The sequence below is a fragment of the Rana temporaria genome, chromosome 2, assembly GCF_905171775.1.
Source record: "Rana temporaria chromosome 2, aRanTem1.1, whole genome shotgun sequence".
Taxonomy (NCBI): Eukaryota; Metazoa; Chordata; class Amphibia; order Anura; family Ranidae; genus Rana; species Rana temporaria.
Window position 1 is genome coordinate 360,112,494 of NC_053490.1, and position 14,340 is coordinate 360,126,833.

Below are 14,340 nucleotides of genomic sequence, written 5' to 3' on the forward strand. Positions count from 1 at the left end.
CTCCTGGGGATAGCTCTGACTCTGACTTGGGCCTGGCTGCGGCCCAGGGCCCTGGTTCTGAGGTATCAGAGGATGCGTACCAGGACCTTTCGGACAGTGAGGAGGACTCCAGGTCAGCGCAAGACAAGGCACTTGTTGGAGCTCTTATCACTGCAGTGTGGGACACTCTTAAGCTAGAGGATACTGCCAGGACATCTGCTGAGGGGTCGTCCCTTTTGGGTCCCACAAGCAGGGTGGCACTGCTAAGGTGTTTCCTTATGTGACCTTTTTTGATAAGTTCATAGACAAGGAATGGGAAGGACCGCAGAGGACATTTGCAGTCCCTAAGCGCATGGCAGCCCATTACCCCTTTTGAGGAGAGCCTTTTAAAAAAGTGGGCATCTCCCCCGGTTATGGACCCCCCGGTATCCAGGTTGAACACCACGATTCCGGTTGAGGGAGCCCCTGCATTTAAGGACCCTGCTGATAGGAGGTCCGACGCGGTAGGTCGGTCCATGTTCTCTATGCTGGGTTCAGCTTTGCGGCCTATTTTGGCTACAGCACTGGTGTCAGACACTTGGAAGAGCATCACGCTCCTCCAGGCTGTGTGGAACTGACTGACCAGTTAGTGCATGGCCTCAAGTATGTCTGCGATGCAGCCCTGGATGCAGCTCCCTTGATCTCCAGAGCCTCAGTATCTGCAGTGGTTCTGCGACGCCTCATTTGGCTTAAGGTCTGGTCTGCAGACCAGCCTTCCAAGAAGGCTCTGGCAGATTTGCCCTTCCGGGGCGGGAGGCTATTTGGATGACATCATAAAGGATGCCACGGGGGGTAAGAGCACACTCCTTCCCCAGTCCAGTAAAGGAAAAGAGCCATGCCGCAGGCCGGGGCCCTCTTTTTCCGCGCAAAAGCGGTATTTTCGTCAGTCAGGTCCCACAGGTAGGCATCCTCAGACCGACAAATGGCCTGCTGGGAGACAAAAATGTCCCTGGGTTCGCAAGCCAAACAAGCCTGCAAACAAATCTGCGACAGCATGAAGATTTGTCCCCACCCCCACTCTCGGGTGGGGGGACGTCTGCATGAGTTTGCGGCTCGGTGGACCTCCCTGATTTCCGACCAGTGGGTCTGCGAAGTGGTTTCATGAGGGTACAAGATAGAGTTTCCTTCTCGTCCAAACAGATTCTTTCCTTCAAACCTTCCTCTCCTTCCGGCTCGTTGGGATGCCCTATTTGGGGCAGTGCAGGACTTGTTAAGCTGCGGGGTAATCATACCTGTGCCACAGAGGGAAAGGTTTCAGGGTTTCTACTCGAATCTGTTTGTGGTCCCAAAGAAGGACGAGGTCCGTCCAATCCTGGACCTCAAGGCTCTCAATGCCTTTGTAAGGGTTCGGAAGTTCAGGATGGAATCAGTTCCCTCTGTGGTTGCTGGACTCCATCCAGGGGATTTTCTGGTGTCCTTGGACATCAAGGACGCATACTTGCATGTCCCCATATATGTCAGGCATCAGAGGTTCCTGCGCTTTGCGGTCGGGGAAGACCACTATCAATTCGTGGCTCTTCCTTTTGAGCAAGCGGAGGTGCACGGGGCGGATCATTACTGATCCGTCCAGTGTGAAAGAGGCCTTATACAAGATGTACACTCACTACTTTACATTGTAGCAAAGTGTCATTTCTTCAGTGTTAAACAAACAAATACTTGGGGGGCACACCCTAGAAAATGCATTGAAGATGGTGCAGCCATAAGACCATACAAACAGAACAAAATATTACAGCACACACATACAAAAATTACATTTAACTCCTGCAAGGTTATTTAAAAAGCCTGAATATTTAAAAAAAATATGGGGATTTGGTCACACCATATGGCTACGGGTGCTTAAGCCCACTTACTGCATCAAAGTACCCCATTATCAGTGGGTCCTACGCTATTCATAGAATGAAAGATCCTGAACCATGGGAGAAATACACTCCTCTATATGGGAGAAATAAAGGACTCCTCCTATATTACAGGTGGACACTAATAACAGGTATTGGCAGGGGGCGGGGATGGGTGATTCTCTGAATAACGTAGGACCCACTGATAATGGGGTACTTTGACGCAGCAAGTGGGCTTAAGCACCATATAGCGTGACCAAATCCCCATATATTTTTGAAAATGTTCAGGTGTTTTAAGCCTTGCAGGAGTTAAATGTAAATGTTTAGATGTTTACACTGTAATATTTTGTTCTATTTCTTCAGTGTTGTCAAATGAAACGATATAATATGATATTTACAAAAATGTGAGACGTGTACACATTTTTGTGAGATACTGTATACATCAATACATTTTTTTCCATGAGCATGCATCTAATGTGATCTGTGGTGACCTGGGACATTGTACTTATGTCGGCACTTAGGGGGCACTTTATTCTTTTGTTCTTTCATCAATGTTCTTGTTTCCTCTTCCAATTCTCCTATATTAACATTTATTAGTCATACATCTGAATGTTGAAACCCTTTTTCTAATGTTTTTTTTTCCTTTCACACTAGTTGTGTTCCAGTTACCAAAGGATTGGAGTGAACTTCTACTTAGCAGATGTACAAGGTAATTAAATCCCAGTGAACACCTAATTTATAGATAATTCAGGGTCACTTGAAAAGACTCAGCTTTTGTATGGATTTCCCAGAATTGGAGATATGGATGGCATGAGGGTGTTTGTCCATAACACACACATTTGATCAAAATTATTGTGTAAGCTTATGTCAGGGAATGTGCAGCAGATTTTATGATCACCATCTTATTTCTACAGATGATGTCCTTCCATCTCCCCAGTGATATTAATTCCATATTAATGGAAGGACCGGTCCAGTCATGCAGGGGTTTTTACAGCAAGTGAGGAAAAAAGTGCAGTTGCAATAGTCAGAGGCCCAGATTCAAGAAGCAATTGCGCCTGTGTAACCATAGGTTACACAGCGCAATTGCTTACTTGCTCCGGCGTTACGAATGCTCCTGAATCAGGAACATCGTAACGCCGACTGCAGCCTAAAATCTGCGTGGCATAAGGCTCTTATGCCACGCATATCTTAGGCTGCATTCTTGCGATGGCCGCTAGGGGGCGCTCCCATTGTGCTCAGTGTATAGTATAGTGTGCAAACACCGATTCACAATGTTGCGTGAGCCCTGCGTACGCAATTTACGTTGTTTCCGTACGGCGTGTTTAGCGTAAGGCTGCCCCTTCTAATAGCAGGGGCAGCCAATGCTAAAGTATACCCGTCGTTCCCGCGTTGCGACGTTCAAATTTTACGTAATTTGCGTAAGTGATTCGTGAATGGCGCTGGACGCCATTCACGTTCACTTTGAAGCAAATGACGTCCTTGCAACGTCATTTGCCGCAATGCACGTCGGGAAAGTTTCCCGACGGAGCATGCGCTCTACGCTCGGCGCGGGAGCGCGCCTAATTTAAATGATTCCCGCCCCCTACGGGATCATTTACATTAGGCGCCCTTACGCAGGGCAAGTTTACACAGCGCACACGCAATTTACGGAGCTATTGCTCCGTGAATCGCGGGTAGCGCAGTAAATTTGCGGGGGCGCAGGGCAAAAACGTTGCCCTGCGCCTCCGCAAGAAAGGGGCAAATCTACCTGAATCCGGGCCAGAAGGTTTATCGTCAATGGGGCAACCATACACAACACATTTTTTTTGCCTGAATGTCACATTGGGCTGTCAGACCAAGTCATGTGTTGCTGCATCTAGAATTATTTTATACTCACACATATGCAGTAGTGCACACCACCACCACCGATCACTGCACATGTTTATACAAGTTTCTTGTGGGATTTAAATGTGCATGTTTTTGCTCATTAATTATACAAGGCGTGGGAGAAACATTCAGAATATGGATTTCTATTGAGTAAATACATTAAAAACATACAAAAACTGCAGGATACATGCATTTTTGTGCATTTATATTATTATTTAATTACTTTATTTCAATGTGCAAACTTGATGCATGCACCAAATGGATGTAAACTACTGATAGGCAAATCGGCCCAGATTCTTTAACATTCTGCAAACCTGAATTTATAGGCAACTTCTGTTGCAGTCTTTGGGGGTACATTTTTTTGTTAAATTCTGATCCGCAACGAAAAGAAGAAGAAAACCTCAAAAACCACACCTAAAATAAATCCAACTTTTTCTTTAAAAGGAAGGCTTCCAGAAAGAAACAAAAAAAAAGTTTAACCTAAAATAAAGGTATAACAACATTAAAAAAAAATCTACGGTAACTTCAAAATAAATGAGAGCTCCCTTTGGTCCATCTAAGGCTGATGACCACAGTTCAAAGACCATGCAGTGCATTATGGTTTTTGAAAATAAAATGCTCCTGGGTGAATGTATGCAAAAATTTATTGTGATCTCAAATCTTGAACCCGCAGATTTCGCCTGGTACTCATAGTAGCGGTGAACTCAAACCTTATCCCTTACTATATGTGATGGGGCATACAGTACTGTTGGTAACCTTTACAAGGTTTCATTGAATATCTGGATTGAATTGAATGAATGCAATTTCTACTTGAACTACATGTTGATGCATTAAATTGCTTTGCAGACAGGCATGAAGAGGCTGAAGACATGATTGCATGATTTTACATGCATGCTTACCATTGTAAAAAATCAGATCTCCTTTTTAAAAATTAACTATGGTAGCGGTTTCTGGTGCATTCACGTGTTATGAGAATGTATACAAATTATCCTTATGTAGCGCCCTCTTGCATTCAGCATGGGCACTACGCTAAAGTTAGTAGGGAATGGGAGAGTTACCTTGCTCCCATTCGGTGTTTGTTTAAATTTGGGACTTCTGTCGTTCCAGAAATGTCCACTGGGTCAGTCTGTGGTCAGGGGGTGCAATGCCACCTCTGGCCGGCAGTTGGCGCCAGAGGGGTTCTGGCAGAGCAGGTCTTCCCCAGCAGCCAATTGGAGGAGTTTTCCCTCGTAGGGCATGCTGGGGGAGGGTATATCTGTGACAGGGGTCATGTGTTAAGAAATCTTTGCAGGGTCTCTGTTCCAGGTGCAGTACCCACCTTTACGCGCATCCATGGACCCCGCCGGCGCGGCCCACCTGGCCAAAGCCGAACTCTGCATCGAACCTCATCCTGAGGAGAGAAGGGACCCCAGTGATTCGCTGGGTTCCAAGGCCTGTTGAGAGAATCCCAGTCTGGGATCAGGTGTCTGGACCACTGACAGGTATGCTTGCTGTCATCCGGGGACCCTTTATAGAAAAGTTTACTGGGAGGATTCTCTTTTCCTTATTCACCCAAGTCCTCTATTGAAATTGGCCTGTGGCAGGGGCCCTAGAGCCAGGTCTGTGAGAGAGACCTGTTCCTCCCAGTATTATCCAGAGTGACACTCCGGGTTCCAGGCCTATCATAGGGGGTCTGTCCGGATGCACTTCACCCACTCCATGGAGAGTGGCGACGTGTAACAAAAATTGGTTCTACTCAGAGCAGTGTTGACTGCTCCGTTCTATATCCAGGCCTGATACCGCATGGTTCCTTTTCTTCCTTCATCAACCTTGACCATCCCAATTTATGTTGATGTTGGCCGTGTTTGGCCTGGACAATAAAGCATTGAAAGCTCTTTATTGGATGTCTGGACCTCCACTCACTGCTGCTATTCTCACAATTACACCCCTAGACACCGCCAGGGTAACTTAGTAGGCCGATCCCAAATCAACCAGCGGCTCCTTCGGGGGTAGCGCTACACTTATTCAGCCTATAAATAAGTGTTTGTTGTTGTTGTTGTTTATAGTAATGTACAGAATTGGCAGTCTTAATAATAAAATATGAATTTCACAGGGCTGTAGTTTTTCACACATGTATTCTGTTTCAGCTCAAGTATATGATGACATCGAACAAGGAGGAGTTTTTGTTGAGGGAGGTCTTAATCGTGATCATATATTTCTCACTGTACATGACGCTGTGCTATATGCATTGGCCAACGATATTGGAGCAAAACACGAAGCCTACATAAAAGAGGTAGGTTTCTGATATTGATTTTCATGTATCAAATAATTTGAATTATTCATTTATATGAACAATATTTACAATAGGATTGTTGTTATGATGGTAAAACTGGGCTTGTCAATTTGGGACTATTCACACCTATACGCACATATTGCCATACCTGGGAACTTTTGAAGAGATTGTGTATGTGTGTGGAGTAAGCCCTCTGCTATTCTTCATTTTATTTATTTTCACTCTGGGCTTTCCTTTCTCTGTGGTGGTACAGACTCACAGTGACACAAGCATGCTCAGTAAAAAAACAGGCACTTTGTTTACAACCATTTCTGGAGTAGTAATTTGTGGGATTTTTCCATTCCATTAATGGCCCTGTAACTGGGTCAAAAATTCCAGCATTGCCAGTTAATTCCAACAAATTCCCAAGTTAAAACGGATCTCCCACGCAAATACGATTTTTTTTTGGGGGGTAGTTAAATAGTTAATAGCATAGCTTAAATAAACTCATGTATTTGGTGTCCAACGTTCGCTCCTCTGTCATTCTTTCTGCTATTTACATTTATATTCCGCTCGTTGTGCCTTTGCTATTTTAACTGTGGGCATTAGAAGCCCACAAACAGGCACGTCCTTGTTGCGGTGATGCTGATGTCCCAGCATCAACCGCTCGATCCCACGCAAGTGCACTCGCAAACATGGAGCAGCGGCGTCAGCTTGTGTTACCATCACAATGGTAGGCGTCGCAATTTAAAGTTACCGCCCGTTGTGATTTATACACATCCTCATCCCAGAGCACACTGCGTGGTACGGGAAGTGACACAATACCCAAAGAATACCCGCAGTTGTGCAGACCGGAAGCCTCATTAAACAAAAGGTACTGTTTAGATTTTAAAGATAAAAACCTCAGTTTTAAACATTTTGAATGTCGGCAGTATGATGAGCCTATTGTTGAAAGTAGGGTGGAGCTCCGCTTTAATATATTGTAACATCATGGTAATGCACACAGGTAAATGTGTATGGGCCCTTAAAGGGGTTGTAAAGCATATATATATATTTTTTTAATAACAAACATGTTATACTTACCTCCACTGTGCAACTCGTTTTGCACAGAGTGGCCCCAAACCTGGTCTTCTGGGGTCCCTCGGCTGCTGTCTCGGCTCCTCCCCACAAGAACTAACCCCCTTTGTGGGAGCTCTCTCCCATGGGGGTTAGCTCTTGCGGGCGCGCTCCGGTGATACAGTGAGCGGCTATAGCCGCCTGCTGTATCACTTGACCCTGCCCCACGGCACGCCGCGTCATTGGATGTGATTGACAGCAGCGCGAGCCAGTGGCTGCTCTGCCATCAATCCATCCACTCTAGCCAATCAACGTTCAGACTGAGCGGAGAAGAGGACGCCGGGGGCGAGCGCAGCAGGCGAACAGGCTCAGGTAAGTAAAACTGGGCTTGGGGGGCCGTAGCTTCTGCCATTGTTGTCTGTTGTTTAGCATTGTGGAAGAGCATGTGTGTTTGTACTTTGGATTTTCGTTGGATAAACCAACATAACAGATTTATTGCCAGACAGTTGGTGAGCATGAACAGCCAACATTTGTTGTCAATTCAGCCAACAATTGTCTAATGGAGCATACACATTGTCGGATTATCCGACACAACAGGTCCATCAGACAATTATGGCCATACAATTGGATTGTGTGTACGAGGCTTTACTCTTTCTTGTATCTTGAATTACCTTAATCTTTCTTTTGCCTTTATTTCACTTCATTCTTCCACTTTTCATTCTCCTTCTCTGTGATGACTTTCTCTTTCCATATATAGTTAATAATTGTTGCCACATGATGCTAAATGAATTTGAAATATTAAAAAAAGACAGAACAAATGTAAGTACTAACACAATTTATTCAGCACAATATGCAGTGGGTACCAAATACTTTGTGGTGCATCGCACATGCTAGAATGTTTGTTGCATGTTTTGCCTGATGCCAGGGTAGTTTATGCATCTCTTCCATATGTATTTTTAGAACCCTTTTGCACAACCCCAAAAAGTCTACTTAGAGATGAAAATGATCCCATGTACCTTTCCTGTGATGGAAAATGTGTAATGTTTTAAAGGGATGATTGTATCTAGTCAGGAATTGATACTTTTTTTGAGAATTTTCTGAAACTGTAGCTTAGTTTAACAGATCTGATCTACTAGAGGGAGTACCAGGGCCGTCTTAATAGCATCATGGGCCCCTGGGCAAAGTAATGCTCTGGGGCCCCTACAATGATGACAGTGCAGGTAAACAGACATCAATTAGGTAGGAGGCAGACTGCCTCCCCTGTGTATCTATCACTCTCAGTGCCATCATGGGGCCCCCAATTTTGGGGCAGAGTGGGCTCAAGGACCAGCTGCTTTGGGGAAAGTGCAGGGGCCCCCCATGCAGCTGGGGCCCCTGGGCAGTGCCCAGGTGTGCCCTCTCATTAAGACAGCCCTGGGGAGTACCTGTTCTTTTTGTTACAATGGCTGTACTTAATTACATATACATGGATAAAGCACTGAATTGTGCATTCATTGTTCTATTGAGTATCACAGTACATGAAAATGCAAAGAAAAAATGGCATTCCTAGTTTCTCTAAAGCACAATGCAATGCACAGCAGCACAGAGCTCTGAACAGCCTGTTGAAAAATATTCTTAAGGCATATGCTTTGTTTTGCTCTAAAACACACGTTAAAATGTGAAGATGTGAATGGGACATTAGTAATGTAGTTTTATTGTGGACTCAATAACTAATGTATGAGTAGAGTACATACAGCTTGTAGATTAAGGGTACTAGCAATATCTTTGTTGCAATTATTCCAATCAATGACTGTTTATTAGCTCATATTATTATAGTAATTGTGCATACCACGTTTCTTCCAAATAGAACCTTTCATTGGGAGGAACACCTTTGTTTTATCTAGTATGCTTGTTGACATCATGTTGTCCCTTAAACAATATTTTCTGCCCAAAAAAGTTGTCAAGCATCTGTAATAAAGCTAGCAATTATTTTCTTCAGGGCTCTGGGGACACAGATATTTGTATGCAAGACACACAAGATGAAATAAATGAGGATTATCCAAATCTTGAAGAAGTAAGTAAAGATGAATAACGAATTGGGGTATTGTTTAATTTAATCTCAATTAAATTAGTTTCCATATGCGTCTCTTGTTATCCAAACCTAAACACACACAATTTATGACTGTTTGTCTTAAAGTTCACCCTTTGTTCTAAAATCCACCTCCCCTATGTACCAATAAACCAATAATATAAAGTGTATAGTGACAATCAGCGCCTGAATAACTTCCTAAAGTGCAATATGCATAAAACTATTATAAGTTACCACAGCTGCTAAACACCCTCAGTGATTCACCACACCAAAGTACCAAATTGCTCTCTTATAGTGCAGCGCTGTGCAACCAGTGAATTGTAGCATAAATCAACAAATCTCTAAAAAATCGGAAAAAAAAACCTGCAATACTTTCATATATTAGTGAATGATACCATAAATTCGCAATCAGTCCATATAAAACTTCAATGTTAATATATATCAATATGTACATCCACCGCTGTGCTCATCTGTCCTTACTGGGATCTATTTTGTGTGCACACCATCACCAGCCAAATTGCCTGCTCACCTCACAGATGAGTTAAAAAACCTCATATAATGGTCTCTCCTTTGCTCCACCACGATCTCTATCTTCCATGTCAAATCTGCTGATCCTCCTACTCTCTCTCTGCTGTGTACCCACACTGATAACTCCAAATGGATAGAGAAAATTCTCATTTCTTCACTCCCACCTGCAGCTCAGCTCCGCTCCCCTCAGTTTCGTTGGTAACATGTAATCACAAAACCAGACTCCATAGCAGTGTTGCCAACCTAAGATTGAAATTTACTGGCACGACACCCAAAATCTACTGGCACAGCCAAGCATTTCACAAAAGTTACAAAATTACTATTTTAGGTGCAAATTTCAGTATTTAGGCTACAAACAAGTATGCTAGGCAAATAGCAATGTGATTTAACCACTTCAATACCACACACCGTCATATGACGTCCACAAAGGGGATCTCTTATCCCGGGTGGACGTCATGTGACGTCCTGTATTTTGTGCGGTGATATCTGAATGATGCCTGCACCTAGAGCCATCATTCAGATATCATTTTGTTCCGACGGCGATTCTGCGCACCATAAAAATGATCATGGCGGTGGTTCCACCGATTGATCATTCTTATAGGCGGCAGGAGGGGACATCCCCCCCTCCCGGCGACATCCGGTGCTTCTCCGGGCTCTCCCGTGCCATCGGGCGCCCGGAGAGATGATTGTTGTGCGCCGGATGGGAGGCATAGAGATGACTGGTGACCAGATGGTCACCAGTCATCTCTATGACTGTCGGAGGCCTGGGCGCGATGTGATGACGTCACGCCCGGGTACCCGTAAGTAAACAAACCGCAATTGCTGCTAGTAAGAATGAGATCTGTGAATTTTTTTTCACGATCTCATTCTTTCCAGCCTGGAGGAGAGATGTGGGGTCTTATTGATCCTGCATATTTCCTTAAAGAGGACCTGTCGCACACTATTCCTATTACAAGGGATGTTTACATTCCTTGTAATAGGAATAAAAGCGATCGAAAAAAAAAATGTAAAAAAAAAGTGTAAAAAACAAATAAATAAATAAGTAAAAAAATTAAAATAAAAAAATTAAAATGCCCCTGTCCCCGGTAGGTCGCGCTCAGAAGCGAACGCACACGTAAGTCCCACCCACGTATGTAAACATCATTCAAACCACACATATGAGGTGACACCGCAAGTGTTACAGCGTGTGCAACAATTCTAGCACTAGACCCCCTCTGTAACTCTAAACTGGTAACCTGTAAAAAAAATTTAAAGCATCCCCTATGGAGATTTTTAAGTAACGAAGTTTGGCGCCATTCCATAAGTGTGCACAATTTTAAAGCATGACATGTTAGGTATCTATTTACTCAGCGTAACATCATCTTTCATATTTTACTAAATAATTGGGCTAACTTTACTGTTTTTTTGTTATTTTTTAATTCATGAAACCATTTTTTTTCCAAAAAAAAGGTGTTTGAAAAATGATTGCGCAAATACCGTGCAAGATAAAAATTTGCAATGACCGGCATTTTATTCCCTAGGGTGTCTGCTAAAAAAAACATATATAATGTTTGGGGGTTCTGAGTAATTTTCTAGCAAAAGAATGATGATTTGTACATGTAGGAGAGAAGTGCCAGAATAGGCCCAGTATGGAGGTGGGTATTAAAGCCCTGTATTGAAGTGGTTAAGGTAGATATTAAGGCAAAAAAACATATTTTTGTTATTTTTGATATAATAAGGGTGGATTATTGAGTCCAATCACCTCCTGCCTCCATCACCTGTCACAAAAAAATAAAATAAAAAATATATGCACACCCAGGGGTTATCTCCTCATATCTGATTGATTGAAAAAATGAACAGCACCACAATACACAGCTCTCCAACGTGAACCTAACCTCCCCCACATATACCCACCACACCCCATAAATTAACCATCCCTCTCTCCTACAATTTACAAAATCCCATAAAAATTCCCCTCCTTCCCCTCCACATGATGGGACCACCAGGGCCGCTGAGTCAGTACAACTGGCCCTGTTGTAGGGGGCCCCGGGCAAGCAGGGGCCCGGATGGCAACCCCCCTTTTTTTTTTTAGGGGTCCGGAGGCCCACAGGGTCCCAGATGACAACTCCCCTTTTTTTTAATTTATTTTTTTATAAAAAAATATATATATTTTTTTAATATATTTTTATTTTTATTTTTATTAAAGGGGCATTTTTTTTAGAGGTCCGGGGGTCCGAAGGCCCCCAGGGCCCCGGATGGCAACCCCCCTTTTTTTTATTTATTTTTTATAAAAAAATATATATTTTTTTAATATATTTTTTATTTTTTTTTATTAAAGGGACAATTTTTTTTCTTAGGGGTACGGGGGTCCCCAGGGGCCCGGAGATCCCCAGGGCCCGGGATGAAAACACCCCTTTTTTTTATAAAAAAATAAATACATTTTTATATATTTTTTTATTTCATATATATATATATATATATATATATATATATATATATATATATATATATATATATATATATATATATTATTATTATTATTATTATTATTATTATTATTATTATTATTATTAAAGGGCCCCATGGCAATCCCCCTTTTTTTATAAATTCTTTTTTTTTTTTTCATATTATTTTATTTCATTTTTTTTCTTTTTATTCCTTATATATGTGTATGTATGTATATATATATATTAATATATATATATATATATATATATATATATATATATATAAGGGCTCATGTGGCAAACCCCCCCCCTTTTTTTTTTTATAAATGTTTTTCTTTAATTAAAGGGCCCAGAGGTCCCCAGGGCCCTGAATGGCAACCCCCCCCCTTTTTTTTTTATAAATGTTTATTTATTTATTTTATATATTTTTTTATTTTTTCATTTTTCATTTTTATTAATAACTTGTAAAGGGCCCCCCTCCCCCCCCTCCCGCTTCTCAATTTCCATTTCAGACGGCAGCCCCCCCCCCCCCCCCGGTTCTCTGCTCCAGGTGCCTACCAATGCCGCCAATCCCGTAACGTGGTGCAGAGACAGTTTCAAGGCGGGGCCAGGGGTGGAGCTAAAGGCGGGACCAGGGGTGGAGCTGAAGGGGGCCCCGTCAGGTAGGCTGTACGGGGGCCCCATGATTTCTATCAGCGGCCCTGGGGACCACTATAAAACCTCTCTCGGAGCAGGAACCAGTGGGTATATGTGGGGGAGGTTGGGTTCACGATGGAGAGCTGTGTATTGTGGTGCTGTTCAATTTTTCAATAAATCAGATATAAGGAGATAACCCCTGGGTGTGCATATATTTTTCATTTTCTTTTTTTGTGACAGTTTGGTTTTTCTGAAAACACCCTACCATTATTTATGGAGGTGCCCTCATGTTCTTTACTATATTGGGCTCCCAGTTTGCATTTTTCTATTTCCCTTATATGCCTCCATCCCCTGCCAGCATCATCCTCTGCCTCTAACACCCCCTGCTGCCTCGAGTCCACCCCCCTCTGCCACCATCACCCCCTGCGGCCTGCTACCATCACCTGCTATCATCCGTCACTGTCATTGGCTGGGCTGTCACTCCGTGCCCGACTCCCCATGGACTTTGGAAGCTGGATGCTGGGCTCCTTCGTTCCGCGTGCTGCTCAGCCTCCTGGCTGCTCCAGTGCTCCTGGTTACAGTTTTAAAAACTGGTGCTCCTGGTGGGATGTGCTATTACATCACTCGCCTCTTCAGCATAGCGTGGCGCACAGCCTCTGTGAGATCTGCCCTCCCCGCCGTCCCGAATACTGGATCGGCTCCGCAAGCTCCAGAACTGCACATGCGCAGTTCCAAGTCGGTCAGGGCTATTTTTTACTGCCACTTGCCCACTCTTACGGACATTTACGGGCGGGTGAAAAAGTGCCCGTTTTTACGGGCGGTTGGCAACACTGCTCCATAGTGCTCTCTGCTAACTAATGTTTATTAAAATAGCCCCAAATGAAGTCACACTTAGGCCGAGTACTCACGAGCAAACATGTCCGATGAAACCGGTCCGCGGACCGTTTTCATCGGACATGTCTGCCCGGGGACTGCCCGGGGACTTCTGTTCGATGGCCGTACACACCATCGAACAGAGGTCCGCGCGTAAACAATACGCGGGGCGCGTCCGCGGTGTCGCCGCGTCGATGACATTGTCGCGGCGACGTGGGCGGCCTGCCTTTAAAAGGCTTCCACGCATGCGTCGAAGTCATTCGACGCATGCGAGGGATGGCGGGCGGCAGGACATGTACGGTAGGTCTGTACAGACGACCGTACATGTCCGGCCGGACAGGTTTCCAGCGGACTGTTTTAAAGCAAGTCCAGGAAACAGTTGTCCGCTGGAAACCTGTCCGATCCGTCCCAAAATGGTCCGCTCGGGCCTACACACGGCCAAACATTTCTGCTGAAAATGGTCCGCGGACCAGTTTCAGCAGACATGTTTGGTCATGAGTACGGGGCCTTAGCCTCAGGCTCTAATCATGTACTTAAAAAAAAAAAAAATTGAAATTCATGTGTCCGGCACCCTGCATGTAGATTAGGGGCCCTAATGGAGCGGCATCCACTGGTGGGTCCTCCTATTATATAGTTTTGGTAAATCTAAAGAAGGGTGATTGTACAATCAGATTGTATAGTGTATGGCCACATTTATACACCTAAAATGACCTAGTTGCTACATAAAAAAAAAAAGTGACAAATGCAGTAAAAAAAATGTGCAAAAATGTCCCACAAGCTACT

The 14,340-nt window shown here is 43.8% G+C and overlaps 1 protein-coding gene across 3 annotated transcripts in view; it reads left to right on the top strand.

The window, feature by feature from the left end:
* Nucleotides 1-14,340, top strand: part of SLC26A9 (solute carrier family 26 member 9) — a 736,991-nt gene that overhangs the window by 693,707 nt on the left and 28,944 nt on the right. For all 3 annotated transcript variants that reach the window (XM_040337624.1, XM_040337625.1, XM_040337626.1), the window contains 3 exons: nt 2,508-2,562; nt 5,846-5,991; nt 9,005-9,079. In XM_040337624.1, the coding sequence (XP_040193558.1) occupies nt 2,508-2,562; nt 5,846-5,991; nt 9,005-9,079 (276 nt within the window). The remainder of the gene's footprint in view (nt 1-2,507; nt 2,563-5,845; nt 5,992-9,004; nt 9,080-14,340) is intronic.